Genomic DNA, 24,087 nt, shown 5'->3' with positions numbered 1-24,087 from the left:
TGTAAGTAAAATAAATGTATCAGAGAGAACACGTCATCTGAGACTGGAGAAAAATGTTTTGAGAGAAAATATTTTGTCATAAAATAAATAAAAGATAAATTGACATTCATCTCATTTAGATCTCTCTAAAATGTATTTTTACTCCAATAGGGGTGGGTATTGGCAAAGAAGTCACGATTCGATTCGAATCACAATTCACATGCCACAATGCGATTCTATCACGATGCATCATGATACTTGAAATATTGCGATGCATTGCGATATTTTCACTGAACACTGTAAGAAAAAGATACAGCCATTACCAGTGGCTGACTTACTGGGTATGATCTGGATAGTGTCTTCAATTGATACATAACTGAAAGCAACTGAATTCATACATAGCTGTATTTATTGAAACGACTTTTGGAAGTGTTGCCATGAAAACAAATACTGGACAGAAATATTACTATTACTGGCGAGGACACACTTACAAAAAGATCTTAGGATTCATCAAACTTAAAATAACAAAATAAGGATAATCAGTGCCGTTTACATGGTCTCAGTGGTCCTTTAAACCAATGAAATGAAAACATTCAAATGTATGACATTTCCCCTTTTGCAAATGATGTGCATCATATCAATTTAGTTTTTACCTTCTTTGTTTTTAAAGCCAAAATGCATCATAGCATCTGACTTGAAATGTGATGGAGCCGCAGGGCGAATTTTCATAGTCTCCTCCATGTTTTATTTTATACAACTCGTCGCAGTATCCCACGGCCGGAAATGCTTGTGACACAAAGCAGCGGGCATCAACACATCCGCAGCGACATCTGCTGGACTGGAAGTTGTATTCCACTTGGTTTGGCTGATGTGCGCGAACCATTAATGTATTTTATTTGTTCATATTTTTCTTTTTAATAATCGATTCTTGCCTTCAAGAATCAATGCAGTAGATCACAAAAATTAGAATCGCGATGCATTGGCATGACGATTATTTTGCACACCCTTATATTCCAATATATTGTTCATTTTTGCAATCATAATTATAGTTTCTACCTCAAAACTTTTTTCTTCTCTCTCTCAAAAGTGTTTTGCTCTTGATTGAGGATTTTTCTCTGTGAAAATGGTCTCATGGGCGGGCCTGTGTTTCTATTGGCCAGTCTCAGCAGAATTGACAGCTGACTGATGACGAGAAGGCTGGCACCGTGTATGTGTTATTTTATTAAAAAATATTTTCTCTCAAAACTTTTTCTCCAGTCTCAAATAACATAATAACAGTTTTTGCTCTTAGTGTAAAAATGTGTTCTCTCCAATATATTTATTGTACTTTCAAAATTATTTTCCCATTTCAGATCGCTGTTTTTCTTGAATGAAAAATAAAGCACAAAAATAACTCCACATCTGTTCCCATTTATGGCTGAGTTGAATAAAGATACAACCTAGTTAAGACCAAAATTGACAGGTATTACCGCCCCTCTACTATGACAGTATTTTATAAACATTTTTGAGAAAACAAAACAGAATATGGCCAATAATGGTTAGATAACAGGACAATGTAGTATTTTATTCTCTTTATGGCAAAGTTGGATGTGATTAAAATGATTAAAAACCATTTTAATTGCAGTTTAGTTAGAGAGACTCAATGAATTTGACTGACTCCTTAAAACAATAGTTTTTTTTTGTCTTTGCAAGCATTACTTAATGCATACTTTAGTCATATTTTTTAAGAAAAACATACATTTTATAACCTTTCATTGCTGTTTATTCCTTATCTTAAATAAGTTAGTGCACTGTAGAACTCAAGGAAAGACTGAATTTATAATCTATCTTTATCTTTGTCTATTTTCAGGGCATTATCCAGGATGTGAAACTGATCTTTGCACCAAATGGCTACATCACACAGTGTCCTAATCTTAATCGTAGTAAGTATCTTAAAAGCATTGTCAACAACATAAAGCAAGTGAAAAACAATCCTTTGTTTGTGCCTCTGCTAGACTGGCATGTAATAGACAATACAAAAGACAGGAATATGTTTTTACTTCTCTGGCAAAGTCTGGTCTTTATTTGGTTTTACAATGAAGCTTAGTTTCTTTTTTTCCTCCTTTCTGGATTTGTTTTCTGTCAAACAGATTAAGATCCAGGGTCACTCCTTTGTTACTCTTTCTGTCTTTGATCAATAAGGCAATCAGACCCCGGTTCTTTCCTCTTGATAAAAAAAAACTACCTTAACTAAAGGAATGAAACAAATTGTTACCTCCAATATTTCACGCTTTACTTTTTTACTGTGACTACTGTGAACATTACCAGCAGCCAAACAATAATGTATTTTTTACGTTGTTAAAGACCTGTCTGAAAGTGTTTTTTTTTTTTTTTTGCTCTTCCTTTTCTTCCATTATCTCTTTTTATACGTCCTGTTTGTCTATTGAGCCTGTCCCACCTGCAGCGATTTCCTAAGCCTAGTACAAGGCATCATGGACCTTCAGGAGCTACTCGCCAAGATGACCCTGAAGGTAATGAGTTAGAACAACCTCCTATAAATTGAAAGCCATCTAACAGATACCCAGTGTAGTTTTTTTGCAGCGAAGACCTTTAAGTGTGTAGATATCCTCTGTAGAGTCCAAGACTGAGGCAAGGCAAGTTAAGGTACTAAATCAGCAAAATTATTAGACCACCATTTCTGTCTTCAATTTACTTTTCTAGAGGAATATTGCAAGAAGAAAATGACAAAAAAAAAACACAGACAATAAATAAATAAATGACAGCAAAATATAAAAAAGTGTTGTAATTTTTTTTTTTTAATAAGGCATTTTCATGCCAAACTCACTACACCAAAGCTTAGATGGCTGTGATCTGCATCTGTAGTGAGTTTTCCGGAAGGAGACTGTGTCAACTCAACAGGAGAGTAACAGAAAACGGTTAGGGAGAGCCAAGTGGGAAAAAGTGATCCATTTCATAGTCTGCATTAACCATCATCATCAGTATGTAATAGTCTTTGGGTATATGTGTAATTGCGTGTGTGCACTTAGGTGCTTGTGAGAGCGATACAGGGTAGAAGTGGATGAGGCAAGGACATCCCAGGTGGCGAGTGAGCTATAGAACATTTTCGCTGTAAATAAGGATGAGATGACGACCATTACCCTACTGCTGTGTGAGTGCCTCCTCCTTCACATCAGCACAGCTCGACCTTTTGCCACCTGACCTCACTTCACATACAAGTCACAGCAGGGAGGATGTAGTCATCTCCTGCTCTAAATGGCTCGCTGCCTATGCAGTGGAAAATTGAAGGATCGAGCATGCAGTGAATAATTGCTTGCTCCCTAGTTTGTGAAGTCGAGTGTCAAGGTGAAGTGAGATAGCACTAAGCCCCTCTGTATGAGGATAATCATGGCCGAATTTGCATGTATTAAACTTCTGTCTTTATAGGAAGGATCAAATTGTATGTTAAGATCACAGAGCCATTACTAGTTGTGAAAACAGTTCCTCTGGGTACTTCCTATTAAGCCTTCCTGTGTAAACCCCCAACAATTTGATTAGCAAAGAGGCTTTTAAAACAATTTGATTTTGTTGAAGCTTTAACAGTTGTCAGCTTGAGGAAAGGGTTTATTTGTTCAAACTGAATGCATTCTTTGTCCTTTTACCTTTTAGACCAGGAGCAACATTTGCTGCCCTTTATTTGCACAGTTTAAGAAACCAAAACTACAAATTATTTGAGAAATCTGCAATTTGTCATCTTAAATGCAGATTATTTACATTATGGTGTAGTTTTGGGCTAATTACAACTGAGTGGGTTGTTATTTCAACAAATGGTATTTGTAAGACTTTGCAGTCCGCTTAAGACTATTCAGTTGCAAATGAGTAGATAATTATTTCAGTAATTGATTATTTAAATTTCATCAGATTAACCCTTAAAATTGTTTCAACTCTAGTTCTAACATTAAACAAGTTTTTCAAATTTTATAATATAACTGCTTTATATAACTTTAAAGGTGCTGTGTGTTATTCTAGGTGACATCTAAAGGTCAGACTGCAGTGACATGAACGGCTCCCCCAACCGCTTCTCCCCCTCCAACTATATGGAGGCCATCATAGTACAAAATACCTGCTGCAACGTCCAAATCTTGTCAAGTAATAAAGATATTTTATAAATAGTATTTTATTGATCTGTGTAGGATATAGAGTTTATATAGGCCTAACTTGCCTATACAATGGCAATCTCTACAGTCAGTAGTTTGTCAGCTCTGCACTGCCATAGTGCAGAAATATCTGCCTCCATAAATTGCGACTTTCTCCTATGTAATTATAAAAAGTAATTTATAAGGCAATGCAAACATAAAGAATTAGACTTTCAGTTTGTAGATGATAACAGATAACATTTGTATATTCTATTACATTTCCATCTGTAGATCCCTGAATTATTACACACTGGAGCTTTAATATCCAAAGGGAACTTAGAACATCTGTAAAAGTTAAAGGTTATCAGAGGAAACTCTAAGTTCTAAAGCATTAAATTAAATATTGAAGGAGCATTGCTAGCTTTTTCAACTTATCTGATCTTTTAAACAGCTAAGCGGAGATGATCTGCAAAGAAGTATTTTGAAGACATAAAGATGAGTTGGTTGGATATTTGTGGCCTACATGTTAGATTTGGCTTTACATATTATTGAAACACAAAAAAAAAAACTCTTCAGTTAAATATTTCATATTAGTCCCTTTGCAACCACTTTCATTGAAAACAATTCTGAATATTGAGTTGCTTTTTATATATTTATCAGTATTTCAGGGTTTTAAAATATGTATGCCATTTGGTTTGGAATACATTTATCTCTCTCTCTCTCTCTCTCTCTCTCTCTCTCTCTCTCTCTCTCTCTCTCTCTCTCTCTCTTTTCTTTAATACATGATATAGATGTTTGTGGATTACACAGGTCTTCTAGGAACCTTCATGTCCAGTTGCCAAAACTGAACTGTTTGAGCATTACACAGGTCAATTATAGACAAAGTCAAAAATGTTTGTAGGAAAAGTTAAATTTCTGCACTGTTAAAAGGTCAACATAACATATCTTATTCCAGAAAGGAAAATATGGTATCTAAAACCTTTACTGATTTATCACTTAAACCTTTAGGGAAACTTTAAAAAGTCTGAAAAGGCCAGTTTTGACAAAATTAGAGAAAGAAATCAGGAAACAAAGATAGAAATTATGACTAAAACTACACTACACGTTACTACTGAATGGAACTGTTAAGAAATACACCTCGTAATGTTTGGACCACCCAGGGAAATTCAGTTCAGTTTATTTATATTGCCCCAGTTCAAAACACATGTCATCTCAAGGCACTTCACAGTTCACCAGATCATGCAGTCAAATTGATTCAAAGTTTTCTATCTAAGGAAAACCAGTTGATTGCATTGACTCATTGACTCGAAGGCAATCCATTACACTAAGCATGCTTGTAGCGACAGTGGAGAGGAAAAACTTCCTTTTAACAGAAGGAAACCTCCAGCAGAACCAGGTTCATTGTGAGCGTCCATATGCCGAGAGCAGAGATACAAAAGGCAACTGCCAAACACCTACAGGTGCGGAGCCGTCAAGGAAACACACAGTCAGGCAGACAAGCTCCGAGCCAGCTCCCATGTTCGAGAATGAAAGAGAGTACATACAGTTAGTCACAGTCAGAGAAACTGGACTACACTGAAAAACAGGCAGAGCTTGGACATCTATAAACAAAGGCGTTGATTGCAGCCAAAACAGATTGTGTCACAGCCAAAAGGGAAATAATTAGGAATATCAGACTTAAAAAATATAAACCAATACCCCATCTGTAACTTTATCGCACATTACAGAGAGAAATTTTGTATTAAAATAGACTAATGGAAATCACAAACTCCAAATAATGGATTACTAATTAGACCTTGGTCTGATATGTGGCAGCCTGGACAACAGTTGTATATCATTTTTAAAAGCAATAGCCTTTCGCTATCTATTTTTAGTATTTGTGATTTATCGTGGCTTCAGTGTAACTAAATGCTGCAGATATCTCTGGCTCCCACGACTTTGTTACAAAACTGTTTACCATGTACCTTACACATGCATTCCAAAATAACAAAGAGAAAAGATGTAATCTGATAAATATATCTGCACAAGCCTTTTTTTTAGTTGCCTAGCTTTGATTAGATATGTTTTCTGTGCTGCATTATGGTGCCATTTGATGCTTGGGTTGTACAGGAAAGGTATTCCTCTGTGGTGCCTCCAGGCAGATTCCAAGCCTTTGAAACTACATTTCAAACATTTTGTTTAGGGGTCTGCCAAGACATGTTTCCACCATTCATAACTCTCATAGCTTTTCAACAGGGACCTCTTTAAACAAAGTAAAATACCTCAGTGACATCTAGTGTTTTTCATTTATCCTAGGAAGCCTCAATCGCAGAAACTACTTTGTTTCTGAGAACAAGGCTTGGATGAGTCTCTGAGGAGAGGTGGTAGGGGTGCCACCAGATTTTACAATCATGAGGGAAGTCATGATATCTGAATTTGACCTGGATGGTTATATCAATGCTCCCTTTAAGATGCCTTTCATTTCACATAAAAAGTTAATTTTTATATATCACTTTTATTTCGAAGCCTTGCACTACTTACTTCTAGTTAGATGTGACCTAAACAAAATCAAAAAGCCTGAGTTCTATGAAAGGTGAAATAAGTTTCAACATTCCACTTTACAGAAAAATGTTCAAGGCATTAAAAGCTCATTTCAGATTAAGTTGTCTTTTGTTTTAATGGAATAGAAAGATAACCAACCAACCTTAATTTAACAATACTCCATTATTATATTTCTACACATCTGATACTATGGGAGATGTACCAGCTTATTTGTTAACTTATCAAAAACAAAACAGAAAAACATCCCCCATAAACTGTTCTGAGATTTTGGTTGCTGAAGATTTCTCAATTGCACATCCATAATGCAAATTACCCATTTGCCCACATCCCCAAGGTGCTCTGTTGAATTGAGATCTATTGACTGTGGAAGCAATTGGAGTACAGTGAACTCATTTAATTCATGTTAAAGAAACCAAAGTGAGATCATTTGAGCCTTGTGGGATGGTGCATTATCCTGCAGTATGTAGCCATCTACCTATGCTGATGCTCAGAAGATGGGTACACTGCTCATAAGTTGAATGCATGATCACTATCAATACTCATGTAGAATGTGGCATATTTTGGCAATAATAATAAATAAAATATTCCCGTTACAAATAAATTCCTGAATCATTACCAGTAACATGCATACAATTCCTTAATTGGATTAAAGAAAAAAAGAAAAAGTAACCCCTACAGTATATATTGACAAAAAATCTAACTGGGCATTTACTTGTCCTATTTTTATTCAGAGCAGAAGAGCTCTGACATGCATGAAATAGTCAGTGTTTCATAAGACTATCATAGAAGCACGGCTGTGCCCTAAAAAAAAAAAAAAGATCAGGAGCAGAGGTCTATCAGAATAATGGCTTCAAGTCACTGACATGTTCTTGCCCAACCCTCATGTGTAACAGAGGTTATGAACCGCTCCAGACACAGTTGGTAACAGGGTAAAGTCATGACCACAAGCTCCATCATATGCAGAAGAAGTCCCACAATAGATCTGGACGCATTTATCTGACCAGATTCCCTTTTATGAGGTTAAAATTACATTTGGCACAGCTTGAGTGCATTTTGCTAAATGACAGCTGTGCCTGGCAGTATGACAGGAGCACCACTCGAATAACCAAAATAATTCAATGACACTTTTCTCATCAACAGGAGAAAGCATTTTTGGTTAAATTTAGCTCATTATTTAAATTTTTTACAGTACAAAATATTTCTTAATAATCAGTGAGGTACTGCTTTAAAATCCTTTTTTGTTGCAGCTCACCTGCTGCCCTCTTTCAGGTGAAACTACTTGCAAAATGTCTATGGTAGGCATGCTTTGAGATGAGCACCTCATAATACAAGAAAGGAACTGGTGACATTGCACAATTAGAAAGAGAAGACATGCAGAGGAGAAGCTGTAATTTCTAAATATGTAATATCTCTGTAGATCACAGCTTTAGATGTGGACCCTGAATTAAATGAATTTTAATTATTCTATTTACCCTATATTAAATATAGTTCTTCGTGGAGGTTTTCTATAAGAATTGAGCAGGATACACCTGGGGATAATAATTACTGGGCAATAGGCTATGTGGCATATTCTCAGACCTTGGAATCACTTGTCTGCAGCTGAATTATGCAGAATCTAGACTGACCCAACTAGAGGGATGTCACTGTGAAAGGACCTGCAACGCCAATGGCCAGGTGTACCGGGACAAAGAGCTTTGGGTGGAACCTGAAAATTGTAGGAATTGTGCATGTAAGGTAAGCATTACCCTCATTTAATTTAACACAGCCTTTATCATTTCAGGTCAGACTATAATCCAACATGCAGTGAAAAATTCAATATGCTCCAAACCCTTATTCAAGCTTCAAAGTGCAGTTTTCAAACTTGAAAAAATTGCCTTGTCAAGAAAATGTGTGCAGTTTGCTTGTGTATTAATCATTAACAAATTAGCTTTATCAGGATAAAAAGTTATAATAGTGTTAAATAAATATACACAGTGATAAAGCCGAATGCTTTAGGGAATACATGTAAACAGATGGACTATATAGGTTGAGGGCTAACAAACAGACTTTTGACGCAAATCTTTGTGGACTGAGTTCTACTTGAGTATCCCTGTTCTAACATCAACCAACAGTGCATACTTTTTAGCTCTCTCTTAAAGTTGCATTAAAATGGCATCCATGTTAGGGAAACAATATATTAATCAATACCAGAATTTACAGCTCAATCTTAAAGAAAACAAATAATAATTATTGACTTGGAGAAGCATGTTCAGTACATCTCTAGTAAAAACCCTGTTTTTTTTTTTCAGTAAAGATTGTCTCTGTTGTTGAACTTAATCCAAAATTTTCATTTTCTTATCTTTCCATTACAAAGTTTCTATAAAGCTCTTGACATGATTTCAGTAAAGTAATCAGTGTTACTGTCAGTATTAGAATTCTCAAAAAAAGAAATAGAAATCGCATGTGAAAAATGCCCTCTAAAGCAGTTTCAGTACACCATATCACACATTTATGGCAGATAATCTTGTGTCCGTCTCTAAGGATATATTCCAAGTCATATTTTTTATTTGTTTCTTTTTTTATTTCTTCCCAGCTTGCAATCTTAAACGGCAAGCATCCTCTAATAAGCTTCCTAGCCTGGCTGTCTGCATTCAAACATAGCAGTTAGAATCAGACCTTTCTAGATTCTGAGGATTTACACTTTCTGCATCAAGCACAGCACAGTTTGGGCAGGCTGGTTTCCTCGCATGCCATTAACTGATAACCACAGCTTCTAAGGGGAATTCTTTTCGATGACTCATGAAATGAAGAGGGGCTTGCAGAGTGAGATATCACTCAGAAATTAATGTAGTCCTTAAGGCTTTGACTACAGGTATCTCATATCAACAGGCTACTCAAGAACAGTGCTGCCTCAGTAATTAATGCAGTACATTTTATTCTGAAATGTAATGTTTTTTTTTTTATTTGATACAAGTTTTAGGTTGCGTTATATAATGTTGAAAGATAATTCATGCTTGGAAAGAACTATAGGACACACAAAAGAGTTTTATAATTTACAATAGCTATTCATTTTCTGTGCTTTATTAACTGGTCTTAGTGAAGTCTATTTGCATGAACTCATTTTTTAATCTGGTGTGTGGAAAAAAAAGACTGTGTCAATTTTAAACAAAGCTTTGACCATATTGTTTCCCTGTATTATCCCTCCACTAAGCAAAAAAAATAATCTGGCAGTTTTTTTTTTAGAATTCAGTAAAAGCATATGGTAAACTGCTCCAGATATGAAGCCCTCTAGAGAAGTAACCTTGCCCAAACGCTGCTTTATATTTTTGAGGTTTACAGTTTCCATTAACAGCAGCTCTAGTTCCAGCTCCTGTGCTGGTGACTTTGGGAATCATATTACTCACTAATTATTTGACAAGGCCGTTGATACATTTAAAAATTAATAAAAAAAAAAAAAGAAAAACTTTTGAAATTTTCAAAACATAAAAAGCTGTATTTCTTCTATATTTTACTACTGTGCTGTACAGTTGTACCATAGTTTTTAATACAGATTGAGCTGCTTAGCTCCAAACGGTGACACAGTATGAAAACCAAGACAAAATCATGCATTTAGGTACAACTGACGAGTTTTACCACATGGGCATGATCTTATAAGAAGAAAAAAGCTTAGGTTGGTCTGAATGATTTTAGATAATTTCCTAAAGTGAGCATTACAATTGAGATAGCAATCCAGAATGACACACGGGTATTTAAACTCATTCACTGTTTGAATTTCTCTCTGATCTATCAAAATATGCTGAATTGTAAACCCAGTTAGACTGTTTTGTTATAGTTCAGAGTCAAACTGTGATTCTCAAAGCAAGAGATACTTCCACCATCTCTCTATTCAGCAGCTCTGCTGCCTTTTTGTAAAGTTTTATAATGGCTTCATCTGCATACATCTGACATTTAGTAATTTTAAAACTATATGGTTAATTGATGTATAAGCAGAAAAGAAGTGGCCCTAAAATGGAACCCTGTGGAACACCCATTGTACAATTTTGAAAACTGGACTTCATCCCATTAACTTTGACACACTGTTTTCAAATGAAATTTTAAATATGAGCTCAACCAATTGAGAGCTGTATGAGATAAATTATGTTTGACAAGTTGATGTAAGATTATGTCATGATTGGCTTTGTCTAAGGCTTTCTTTAAATTTAAAAACACTGCCCCAACTACTTTGCCATCATCTAAAGATCTTTTAATATTATTTATTAAGATATCTCTGTCAGGGATGTTATGTATATTTAGATATTTACATTAGAAATACATGTAATTACTGTATTCCCTTAAAAGGTTCAAATTGACTGCTGCAATTTAGTTTATGAAATGACTGTATTTTAAAATGGTTAACAAAACTGTTAAAGCACAACACGGGGCAGTGTCTTTTTTGACAACAAAGCAGTCAATCATCTGACTGTGGATAACCTACAAGTCACGTTAATTGATTGTTTTTGTTCCAAATTAAGAGTAAATTGAGTCTTTAATAAACTCACTTCTGATTTCTGTGGGTTTTTCTTCACATAGAACAGTTTACTAAGATAGTACGTTTCATTTATTTGAGAATTACCCAGCTGTCTGGGTATTTTGCCATTTGAGTAGAGCAGAGGACAATGCAGAGTCAGACAGACGGAAAGCTTTATCATTGTGAATGCCATTCCGAAGAGTAAAACAATCTAAGATTCTTTGGGAAAAAAAACTGCAATAAAATTTGCAAGCTACTTTTAAGAAATAGGCTTAACATGTATCATTATCTGAGTAAATATCCAAAAGCCAGGCTTGCTCTGGATTATGCTAACATGAACTCATAGCAATTATCCATTGAGTTTCGGTGTTTGACACTGCATTTGTTTAGCTTAAGACTTGGTAAGGATATTCCTAGTTTTCGTATGTACATACTGTAGATAAAGGGGATGAGTTTTAAGTTATCTGAAAACTGTGAAACTCTAATATTTTTTTCTTCCTTAATGATCCAAAAGAATGGTGTGGTGGAGTGTCGCAGGATCTTCTGTCCCCCAGCAAATTGCACAGATGACACGCTGCCTGTACACGTTAATGGGACCTGCTGTAAAACATGCCGACGTAAGTATCACCACATATGCAGCTTGCTTCAAAGATCTCTGTAGTTACTTTTTAAAGTACAATTATGGTTCACAGTTTAAAGATAGCCTCCGGTCAACAATAACCGGCTTTTAAAATTTGAATAAGTACTGACTGGTACCACCAAAATAATTATAAGCACCATAATTTGTTTACTTGAATAAATTAACAATAATTATTAGGTACTTTAGCAGAGCCTCAGATTGCAGCACCTCATTACTTTGTTAAGTAGATCTGATAAAAAACAAACAAACACATGTTGTAATACCAATAATTTTCTTGAATTTGTGTGTTTAAAATGTTTTCTTCTCTAAGTTAAAAATTGTAGTACATATATCTACAACGAAAATAAGCATTTTATGTTTTATCAGTATGACTCAGTTTTTCCCAGAAGATTCCATATACTTCTTTTTCAGTGTTTTTGGTGTTGACTTTTAACATTTCAGCTTGAGATCAAACTTGCTGCAACTGAATTAAATGGGGGAATTTTACATTTAGGATATCAGATTTGTGAACATGCTGAATCATTGTTCTATTTCTAATTGTTCATTGCTTCATTTGCATCATGCGAAAACATAACAAAAAGAAAAAAATCAAAACATCTGCGTTTGAAAAACCCTCCCTGTTTACTTGTTTACAACTTCCAACAATGGTTAACTTGTGTTCATTTGAGTGTAAATATCCACTTCTTCTCCCACTAAACATTGAGGGTTATTTTTTAGCTTAGGATGTTAAATTGCTTTCTTTAGAGTTATTTTTCTATAATATGATGTAGAAGGAGATTTGTTTAACCAAACAACAGAAACAGTGTTTTGAACTTTTCGTTTTTGGTTTACCGTGATGATGCATAACCTTATTATTAAAGGCAGGTGATGTCATAACATTTATTAAATATTTATCATGGTACATTGATTTGTTAAAAGCAGGACAAATAGACAAGTGTATGAATTTAAGCTTGTCTAGTAACAAATTTTAATGGCTTAAAAACTTGGTCAGCTCAGGTGTTATCCGGCTTTCCCAGCCTGCAGTATAATGGGCAACATCTATCAAAGGTAGCCAAAGACAGAATAATAGTAAAGCAGTAATGGGTAGTAAAAACATGTTTATTCATAAATGTAGCTCCTTCTATAGTCTGATTTGACAGAAAGGCAACTGTAGATACAGTTGCTGTGGTAATCATTGCTTGTTTGTCAGGAATGTGTTTCGGATGAGGCCGCATGGCACCAGAACATTCGGAGTACCCATGATTTCTTTCATCAGGATGAGTCACCAACCTACAAAGCAAACATAGGTCTTGAATGGCTTGAGAAGCATGACGATATAGAGGTTTTGACTTGAGCTCCAAATTTTTCCAGATCTCAGTCCAATTGAGCATCTGCAGGATGTATTGTACAAACAGGTGTGATCCATGAAGACGCCACATCACAACTTTGTACTTAAAGGATCAGCTGCTATCTTCATGGTGCCAAATAGCACATCACCCCTCAGTAATCTCTAAACACCCATGCCTCTATGTGGACCAACACATAACAAGGCAACTGGTAATTGTGTTAGAGATTTATTAGCCTAATGCATGGAACACTTCTACACAGCGATTAGCAGTTTCAGTAGATTGACGACAAGCTCAACTGACATTGGTCTGCTAGCAGACTGAAGGCAGATTCAACTTTTGCAAGAGCAAAGATCACAAGCTGTTTAAAATATCGGAAAGGTTTTAAAGCTTTAAGCACACAGAGATCTTGTATATTTTCTGAGACACAGACAGCTGTGCCTTTCTTAATATACTGCATCAAAAGAAAGAAATCCCCAAAGTTAGTGCGCCTGAATTATTTTAGCCCTCCATTGCCTCCCTCTGTCCCTCTGCTCATTCCTCCTTCCTCCTCTTGTTCAACTAAACATCAGAGCTCTGGCACAGAGGAAAGAGGAAGCTGCGCTCCTGAGCTGTGACAGAGCATACTGTGGTCCAACACCCTGGAGAGGAGGAAAGCAGGACTTTGTATCATGTGGCTCACTTATTTCTGATTTATCACCAGAGAGATATGCTACTAGGCCTTGCTCTATTTTGTTCTTAATGTGATTTTACAGTTCTGCATTAATGCATATTAACAGTAAAATAATAATATAACCAGATTTAAAATGCATTACTTTACATCTGAAACCACAAAACCCCCAAACCAAACTCATTCTTATTAACTCTTCTTTGGTCAGCCAAAAAGGTTTTATTTCATGCAGCTACTGTGTTTTCATTCAAGAACACAGTGCATCACTTTAATATTATATTTATTCTCTCTACCCTGCAGCAAAATGTACCTACATGGGACTGACGTTTGCTGAGGGTCAGCGCTTTCTATCAAGGACATGCAACGAATGCAAGGTATCGTTTCTTTTTTAATTTTGCAAGTCTTTCTCTATCATTTATCGTCTGTTCTTCAGTAATATAATCAGGCACATTTTTAGAGGGAATATCTGCAATAATTGCATGTGGTGGACCTCTTGGTGTGTAATTCAATAAGCCAGCAGGCCATATTAGTTTTCCTTCCCTGCAATCTGTTCAATCTGCCTATTTTTACTCTAATGTTGAGATAGCCAGGTAATTAGAATAATTTATGTGGCCATCTTTACAAAAGCTTTGGCTGAATTGAAAACTCTATCATTGCAAGCTTTATAATGGCAGTCATTATTCCAGATTAGCAGAGCAGAAATGTGATTTCTCCTTTGTGAGAATGTCTTTATCTTTAAAGATAGCATACTAAGTAGGAAATTAACATTTTACAAATGTAACTGCTTACAAGCAGGCACTTGGGGACTTGTTGGACTCTTCATTAGTCACTGGACAGCTCAGTATGCTATTAAACTTTATTTGAATTAGTCACCATATTTGGCAAATTTATATTGCTTTATTTCAAAAAGCTTTTTTTCTTTAAAAAAAATGTTGCATGGAAATCTCTGAGAGAAGGGAAATTGCACATTTCAAAATGCATTTAGTGCTCGCCTCTGATTCTCTGACAATAGATAGGTGTGAAGTCATAAAAAGCAGCAATGAAGTTATCGTTTGGTGTACAGCAGGGGTATTCAATGTTTTCCAGGCCAAGGACCCCAAACTGATGGCGAGATGGAGCGGGGACCCCCTATTTATATATATTCTATAAAAAAATGTTATGTCAAACTGGTCCTATAGTCACTCTATTACACATGGATTAAAGTAACAAAAGTAATTTCACCCTGGGATTCCTGGTTGATGGGACAGGTGTTGTGAATGAAACGGTGCTCAGCTTGAAAGAGCTCCTATGTGTCACTGAATGTGTGCATTGATGACTGAAAGACATTTTCTGCCTCCATTTATCTGTTTACTACAGTGTGTTGAATTCATGTTAATGTTTATTTAAAGACATTTCAATTAGTGGAAAAATTTGCAGGGAGGAATATAAAAAAAGTCTTATTAACCAAAACTTTCGCGACCCCCATGCAGTACCTCTGTGGACCCCCTAGGGGTCGCGGACCCCCTGTTGAAGACCTCCGACGTACAGGATAAGGGAAGAAAAATGAGAAAGAAATTTGGCAGGTGTATGGTTGAAACTGAATCTGCTTTGCTTTCAAAATTCACAGCTTCCAATTGATAAATAAAGATAAAGCTTAAAAATAAACACAGCAAATGTGGACAACCTTGAATTTTTTTCAAACCTACTTTCTTTCGACATTTTCAACCTTCAGCCCGGACGGATGCAGCTACCAGATATTACCTAAATACCTGAGAATGCTGCCTTTGATTGAAGTCAGAGCCAGTCCTCCAATCACCGTTTTTAAAAGGGAAGATCAAATTTATAATTTTATCAGTTTTAAAACCAAGAAGTTGCAGCTGTGCGGCTGCATTTAGGCTTATTATGTTTACAGAACTTTATCGTGAGATAGAGGACATTAATAGTATAATATTAATGTCCTCTATTTCACGATAAAGTTCTGTAAACAGGGCAAATGAAGCATATGTAGTAATTATCAGCGCTGTACTTCTACTGTTTTTAACATTGGGTTACCTTTAATTAGGTGAGCCCAACAAGTTGACATAACAGCAGACTTTTATCAAGTTGTATTGCAAAGGCACACACTAGAAGGTAGTCGAATAACAACTGTACAGTCAAATAATTATCATCTTCTTCCTTTTAGCGTTTCCTTTGTTTAAAAGCCTAAAAGCTTAGAATTTTCCATTTCCCTTATCAGCTTTGTTCCTCTTGGCGTTTTTTTTCTTCTTTTTTTTGCAGACAGTGAGCTGAAAGGGACCTGCTTTTACTCAAGGGGAAACAATAGTACATCCGTCTTTTTAATGTCCTCAGTATTTTATATGGTCATTGCATTTGGCCTCTTCAGTGATGCTACAGGGCAAACTCTCTAGAAAAGGCCCTTTCAGAGAATTCAAGCTGTTAGCTTATATCATGCATTATTGGTTTATTTTCTTTAGTTTTCCTGTCATGTCGTACAGCCCTCAGTGCCCCCCAGTTTTGCTTGGGGCCCTAGGCACTTACCTGGTCCACATACCCTACTGCAAGATTTCGGTCAAGAATGGGTTGGCAGGGCAGCAGTCTCAGCAAGACACCTAGACTTTCCTTTTTCTAGATACCTCCTCTGGGGCGAGCCTGAGGTGTTCCCAGGCAAGAAGAGAGACATGATCCCTCTAGCATGTCCTCACACTGCCTCATAGAGAGAACCCTGCCTCATTGGTGAGGCTAGTTTCAGCCACTCATATTTATGATCCTTTTCTTTCAGTTATGACCCTAAGTTCATGACCACAGGTGAGAAAAGTTATGTGTAGCAAGGAATTTCATTTCCAAAACGGACCAGAAACTGCATGTGTTATTATTGTGGTGGCTGCATCAATCTGTCTTTTGAACTATGGCTCCTTGTCTGCAGTCTAGATGAGTTTGCAGAACAGGTAAACCATGTCACAGGATTTACCAGTTTAGGATTCCAAAATCTCCAAATGTCATATTTCTGACATAATTTAACAAGTAAGGTCACTTGTTATACAAATACAAATATGATGCTATAAACTATGCACTGCTTACTTTAAGAAATAAAATGAAAAAACATGTATACATCATTTTTTTTTTTACCTGCAGTCTTAATGCAATGCCTGATAAAGACTCAAAAGAAAAGTAAACAAAAGAAACGCCCTTGGAAAAACAGGAGCAAAAGGGACATTTTTAGCAAAAATGTAAATTAAAGAAATCGTTTTTAAGGGGCTTAAGACAAAAGGTCTGCTTGTTGAAGTGTTTTAATGACAGTTGGGTTGCAAGTTTACACCCTATATCCAATTGGATAATATAATTGCATTATATCTGCTAAAAATAAGTAACACCTGCTGCAAAGACCTTCACGCCTTTGACTCCAGCTCTGTGATTTTTATCTTTGTGTTGTCCTTGTAGAATGGCTTCATGGTGAAAGTTACAGAAACGTGTCCAGAGATTAACTGCACCGTCGTTGAGCAGATCTTACCAGAAGGCAGATGCTGCAATGTTTGCAGAGGTATGGCATCCATTGACTTCACTCTTTCAGCAATTCACAAATTACCCCCTTTTGGTGTGTGTTTACTGGTGCTCTCCAGAATAAATAATGAAAACATCATGGTGGACATTTTGTTTTCTAGGAAAGCCTTTTTCTTCCTTTTTTTTTTTTTGGGTTTGGATAGCTATCAGAGCATATTGGGCTGTCTTTTGCAGAGCACCTGCAATGACAATTTACCTGGGCCCTGCTGTTTTGGCAGGGAACTACTACAGGGTAAATAGGCACCAGTCTGTCAGTAAATACATTAAATAAGCAAACTGTATGAGGCTGGCAGTTATGGTTCTGTTAGGTGCCATTATGAAAAAAACAACAAGTTTATCTAGAAGAAGATTGGCAACATAAAGCACACTAGCCATGTTCAGAGAAAGGTGGAACAAAAACAGCATATTTTTATTGCAAGTTATTAAACAGTTTGCTTTGAAAAACAAACAAGAAATGTAAGAGAAACAAAGGAGACTGATTTTAAATTGAAGATAAAAAAAATGACCCCCAAAAAACAGGTATGAGCTAAGTAAAAATATGTAAGACCGCTAGAAAATGTTAGTAGATGAAAGGAAGTGAAAGAAAGAATGGAAAAGAGGCCATAAACAATCTGTCATGGAATGGCAAAGGGACTGTACGGTAAGAGCCTGTTATTGAATATTAGCTTCCTATAACTTCTGGGTTTCCTGCCGTACTGTTCTGTGATCTCAGAATCAAAAATTATAAAAAAAAATAATAATAATCCATGTCTACTTTACATTCCTTCTGAAATGTAGTTGTTTCCAGCTTGGAAATCCTTGGGGTTGTATGGGCTTGTTTAAATTGGTAATTCTACATCTGTGAAACTGCTTATGACTTAATATTGGATTGCACCAGAGAACAAGAACTGTCCTAAGGGATTGTCTGTAGGTATAGTATTATGTTGGATCACAATACATGAACACTCATAGAACTTGGGAAAAATAATAATAATATATATATTTTTTTCTTTTAATTTTTCTAGTTCTATGGCATTTCATTGATGAACAATGTTGTAGAAGCTCTTTCTAAGGCTCCTCAGAAGCCTTAACTCTTAGGACTGCTATTTGCAACCTGTCTGTCACCCATTTGAAGACAGGATGAGATATATCTGCACAGGATATCACAATCATCAGTCTCTCTGTGTGTCGCTCTCCTCATCTGTCAGACTAAATTTCGGTCCATCTGTCTGCTCCATCCAACTTATGCACATTTTAGGTCTGCAAAGGTGCAGATGCAAAAAAATTAATAAAATTCAAACAAATCCAATGAAAAAATTGGAGCGTATTTGCCTTAACATTATGATCACCAGCCTATGATTACGTGAAATTGTCCTAGAGAAGAAAAAAAAAAAAAGAAGCTGTTGTGTAGGATGTTTGAAAATAGATTGTTTGATCACTTGGGAGTTTGTTGTTCAGTATCTTTACATGGCCTCTTATATTTCCATCTGGCCCTATCAGTTTTATAACTTGAACACCTGAGAGTCTCGTACAGTGTCGTACCAGTTTATCCTAATTAACCAGGTTAAAATGAGGTGATTCATGCTCATAGTACTACCTTAATATTTCAACTTTTGTGCAGATCTCCAGCTCGAATTAGTTCTCATTCATCAGCCACACTTTCTATGAAATATTCAGTATATTGTGCAGGACATAATTCACACATTAGCATGTGGATTACCCTATTGCCTAACAGTTTTATTCTCTCCTACTTTTTTTTGCTCATGTAAATTGTAAATGTTAATGGCTGAATTTTCAAAATAAGTGCTTTTATCCACATTTTTATAATCTCGTCATCACAAAAGAAAATGTTACCTGAAACCATCCATTTAGACTACGTTTGTAATGGCAGCTCCTTTTAACCCTTTAATTCTAATCAAGCAGGTGCTGACAGGATGTGAAGTAGTTTTCTTTTCCTTGCCTTTTAAATCTTAATTCCAACCTTGCAAACCCAGAGTAAAATTAAAGAACATCCATACTAAGATTTGACATTCCCTTGGATAACAGCCGTCACACATTGCTTAGAAAATTCTAGAACCCTAAAGAAAAGGCTTCCTTGAAATGCTCTTGTCTATTGCCAAACTAAATAATCTATACTGTAATTAGGGTTTTATCCATCAATTTTTTTAATTTCTTGCACATGGAATTCATAGATATGGATATTTAATCTTTGGACTTTTTGTTTCCCATGATTTCTGCATAACTTTCTGTGAAATATTCAAATATAATATGTTTGATTTTTAACTTCATTATTGAATCACTGGTCACTAGTGGTCAGCTGTTTCCATCCCATCCTTACTTCTGCTACGGCTGGACAGTTTCCTGCTGATCTTTTGGACTTAATACATAGGTTGGAAAGGAAACCCAATTCTCTCCTTATTTTATACAACCTGCAGTGGGGAATCTGGACGGAATATATCTAGTTCAGTTTAAATTCAACAAACCCAAAGCTGGGCCTTGGATAAGAAATGCCACATGTGAGCTCAGCCTACAACATAGAAAGGCCAGATATTTCTAACAGATGTTATTATAACAATTATCAGGATAATCATCATTGAAGATGTGTGAGTTTATTACACCTTGGTATTGGCTGCCTGTTGCGTGTCAGAACTGCTATTTTAATCTAATTAGGACAGTTCCTCTGTCTGGATATAAAATTATAATCGTCATTCTGCACGTGGCAAAGATTTAAAAATGGAATGAGAGCGGTGTCCTTCACCTAAAAACAAGTGTAATATTTTTATAAGGCTGGATCCATGAATGTCTATGATGTAAAATAAGATGATGTGGCAGACTGGAGATGTATAAAATTCCTTTTTAACTGTTAATTGGGGCCACTTCCTCAGAGGTGAGCCCAGAGGTGAGCAGCCGCCTTCTGTACATTTTAAGCAATTTCTCTGATCTGAGTAAAATTACAATTTCTATCAGAATCTGTTGTCATGTCTCCTGGTTATTTTATACATATAAGTTATGAAGTGTTATTTAAAGCGTTTTTCCTGAGTGATCTCTTTTCAGGGAAAAGAACCGGAGAGACAGAGCATCAGGGCGCATACACAGAGCCTATCTTTAACAAAGTTCCAGGTGATATTCATAGGTGACATCTGTCAGATACATTACTCTTACATCTACCAATGTGACCCTTTCCATTCTCCTATTGTTCAAGCTGTTTCTGACCAGTTTCAAATTGTAACTTTAATTCCTCAATATTTACATACAATACATCCCCTTTTGACTTTTTTCCTGATACGTTTTCATAAGATATTTTGATACTGTTGGTTCAGCTCTCCACTCGTTTCTCAGTTCATGTTCTAGCGTAGGAGCTGTGTCAGCATTTATAAACCTACTGAGGTCAGACTCCTTTTTAAGGAAATTCAAATTGAATTGAATCTTCACACCTTGCCTTTATCACATTTTTAAACAGTTTTTTAGTTTTCCCTTTTCTTTTATTTAAGTTATGTAATAATAACTTTATCCAGTACTGATCATTTTTAAAAGACAATGCTATTTCTGAAAAATGCAAGAGCTTCACCTACCTTGATAAATATACAACATTGCTACACATGTCTGCTGATAGAAAGCACCTTGTTCTTCTTTTCTATTTATATTTTGTCTCTTTGATCCCTTTAAACTCAGCATTATCTGTCCTTTCATATGCAATTAATTTACTCATCCTTAAAGCCAAGTCATATTAATATGTGTATGTTCCTATCCTAACTGCATCACAGCTGTTAAGTAGTGTCTAAACCAAAATGTTCTGCTTTTAAAGGAAGAAAAGACATATTTCATTTGGTGATAATGGAGCATTAATGTTGGCTTATTGGCATTACACAAAGCTATCATTTATGTGTTCTGCCCCAAGTTCCACCAATTTGAACTTGAGTGATGATTTGGAGAAGCCTACTGTATGCATCCTTAACAGCTTCAGAATTGATTATTACAAAGCCCTTCATTTCTCTCAGTCATCCTTTTATTGCTTTAAACTTGTACTAAATGCAATCTTCGTACTCATATTACCAAACATTCTGTCCTTTAATTTTTTTTTTTGCATTGGACAGTATATATATATATATATATATATATATATATATATATATTTTTTTTTTTTTTTTTTTTACACTTGATGGCCTCTCTACTCCCTATTTGTGTACTTTTTCAGACCTGTACCTGGCAGGTCATTAAGGTCTTAAAATCATTTTTATTAGATTCCAACACTGGTTTAACCATGGCTTTCATAGTAACGGCATCCAGATTCTGGAGGTACTCCCACTGGATCTATGCTCAGCCATTTATTTAGGTATTTAAATGGAATCTTAAATCTCATTCCTCCCAGCCTGGTTTTAAAGAAAGTAGCATTGCAACTTTTTATTTATTTTATTTAATTTTTTTAATTTTTTATGGTTCTCTGATTTGTTTTGTTTTTTCTCGTTATGTTTTTATTTTATTTTTTTCCATTTCTAAATGTATAGCACTTTCATTGTCTTGATATGCTTTGTGTAAAGTTGTATAAATAATTATATGTGTTATCTCAAGGTATTTTACTATACAAAATGCCCCATTTCACATTCAATCTCTTTTCAAATTAAATTCAATTCAGATAAATCTGTTCTTTGTAAACACAATTCAATTGTGACAGTCAGATTCAGATCAAGTTACATGGAGGAGGATTAGATTAAAAGTATTTCACACTACAGTTAAGAGCAACTCACTACCTAATGGTTGTATGGTTCAAAGCAAAGATTTATGCAATCAAGATTTGTTTTCTTAGCTGAACATTGTGTTGTAACAGAATTTATTTTGTTCTTTAGCTTACCTAACTGCAGGCATGATATGGCTGATTGAAGCAGAGATGAAAGATTGAAGTTTTGCACACAGTTTGCTCCCGGAACACAATGGGTTGTATTTGACTGAATCAATGTTATCTTGTCAGTTTAAATAAAATATCTGTCTAAAAATCATGAAGATTGAACATTTAAGCAATATTTTCACCTACCATAATATACAGCCAGTTGCTACATCAGCAGTAATTCTGCATAGTTATATTTTATTATTGATGTTTGGGAATCTTTCCACTAAAGCATCCCTTTTATATAGACATGTACAGTACATACGGCGTACTCACATCCATGATTAAAAGTATTTGTGCCTTTTTCCACAGAACTCCATTTGTACATTGACTGACAAAATGTTTCATATCCTTGAGTGAGCAAATTTTATTACTCCCTTTGCTTCTCTTTTTCAGGTTATGACTTCTGCGCAGAGGGACTCATTTGTGGAGAAAACTCTGAGTGTAAAAACAGGAATACTAAAGCAGAGTGTGAATGTAAGAGCGGCTATGCCTCCATCCATGGGGATTCTACTTATTGTGAAGGTAAGACTTTATTTTATTCTGCTCAGGTTGTGCAGCTCTGGATGTAAAAAAAAAACGTGTATGGATAGCAGTGGATGGAAGTGTTTAATTCATTGTTTGCTGTTAGCAGCTTTTTCATGGAGGTTCTGAGCTACAGATGGAGTTTTGTATATGATGACTAGCTTTGAAGTAAAAACAGCGGGTGCTATAAGGAACTTTAATTATTAAACTAGTGTTGAGATAAAAATCACATGGACAGTTTGTTCTATGAAGCTGCTTCTTTTCTTAGTCTTAAAAACACTGTTTATATGACATTAACGTCAGAACTTGCATAATTTTTGTAGATATTTTAGAGAAGAATATAGTTCTGTTTCCCATACAACAGTCATTTCATCAAATTATAATTTTTTTTTTTCTTTTGTTTTTTTTTTTTATTGGTGGGTGGGGGTGGGGTGCCGGGGTGCAAGCCATTGTTTTTGCAGGTTAATTTTTGTAGATACTTTTAATGACGAACCCTCTGCTGTCTTCCTGCAATCAGTCTGTAAAATGTTGGTATGCATTAATTAAGATTACAGTATAGGTGAAAAGGATATTGTATACAGATTTTTTTTTCTTTTCTGCATTTTTACATTTATTTCAGATTATTAAACAAATTTCGATCCCTGAAACATATCTGCTTTATAAAAATAAAGTTAAAATGTGATTTGAGTATCCCATGATGGAAGAAGAAATCCAAACTAGCTTGATATTGTATGAAAATGTAATTGACCTCATCAGATCCTTTTAAATCATACATTTTTGATGAATCATGTGATTTGTTTACTGCCAGACCTGTAAAAAATGGAAATTATTTTAACAGGACCTGCCTGACAGCTTACAGTACACTCTAGACAAATTACAGGCTAGATGTATATATATTATGAGTCATATTTAGGGTGGTTGGATTATTTCTATGTGCAACCCATGCACTGGCTCAAAATGACAAAATTCATCAACCCAACATGCTTCAGTTTACCCTGCACCTGGTTTTTTGTGTTTTTAATTCATCCCCTGGAAAGATAAGTTGATGAGTTGAACTAACAGCCTAATGTACAGGAAGTTACCAGTTTGACATGTGCAGTTTTAACGAACCTAGTTTAAACTTAAAATGTTTAAACAGTCAAGTTAATCTTGTTCAATGATTAACCTGACTGTTTCCTTTTTGTATTGTGGGCTCTAATTATTATTACATTTCAAGGTGGTACCTTGTAAAGATTCCATTATTGTGTTTATTGCATAAAACATGCTTTGGATGACCAAATTTAGCATGTATTTTGTTATAGATATCAGTAGTCCATTGCAATTCATTATCCTAATGATTGTCCTGTAATATGCTGGAATCAATATGAGGTTTGCGACAATTTTACTAAGCATTTAAGAAGATTACTGAACA

The 24,087-nt window shown here is 35.4% G+C and overlaps 1 protein-coding gene across 1 annotated transcript in view; it reads left to right on the top strand.

The window, feature by feature from the left end:
- The window catches only part of LOC119796324 (protein kinase C-binding protein NELL1-like), a 321,529-nt gene that overhangs the window by 121,458 nt on the left and 175,984 nt on the right, over positions 1-24,087 (top strand). The window contains exons 6-12 of the mRNA XM_038304828.1: positions 1,829-1,901; positions 2,407-2,489; positions 8,232-8,366; positions 11,633-11,735; positions 14,054-14,127; positions 17,171-17,270; positions 22,548-22,676. Coding sequence (XP_038160756.1) covers positions 1,829-1,901; positions 2,407-2,489; positions 8,232-8,366; positions 11,633-11,735; positions 14,054-14,127; positions 17,171-17,270; positions 22,548-22,676 — 697 coding nt within the window. The remainder of the gene's footprint in view (positions 1-1,828; positions 1,902-2,406; positions 2,490-8,231; positions 8,367-11,632; positions 11,736-14,053; positions 14,128-17,170; positions 17,271-22,547; positions 22,677-24,087) is intronic.

Source organism: Cyprinodon tularosa, unplaced genomic scaffold (genome assembly GCF_016077235.1).
Source record: "Cyprinodon tularosa strain WSP-4 unplaced genomic scaffold, ASM1607723v1 ctg543, whole genome shotgun sequence".
NCBI classification, from domain to species: Eukaryota; Metazoa; Chordata; class Actinopteri; order Cyprinodontiformes; family Cyprinodontidae; genus Cyprinodon; species Cyprinodon tularosa.
Note: the sequence above shows the minus strand (reverse complement) of the source record. Positions and strands in the feature narration are given on the sequence as shown.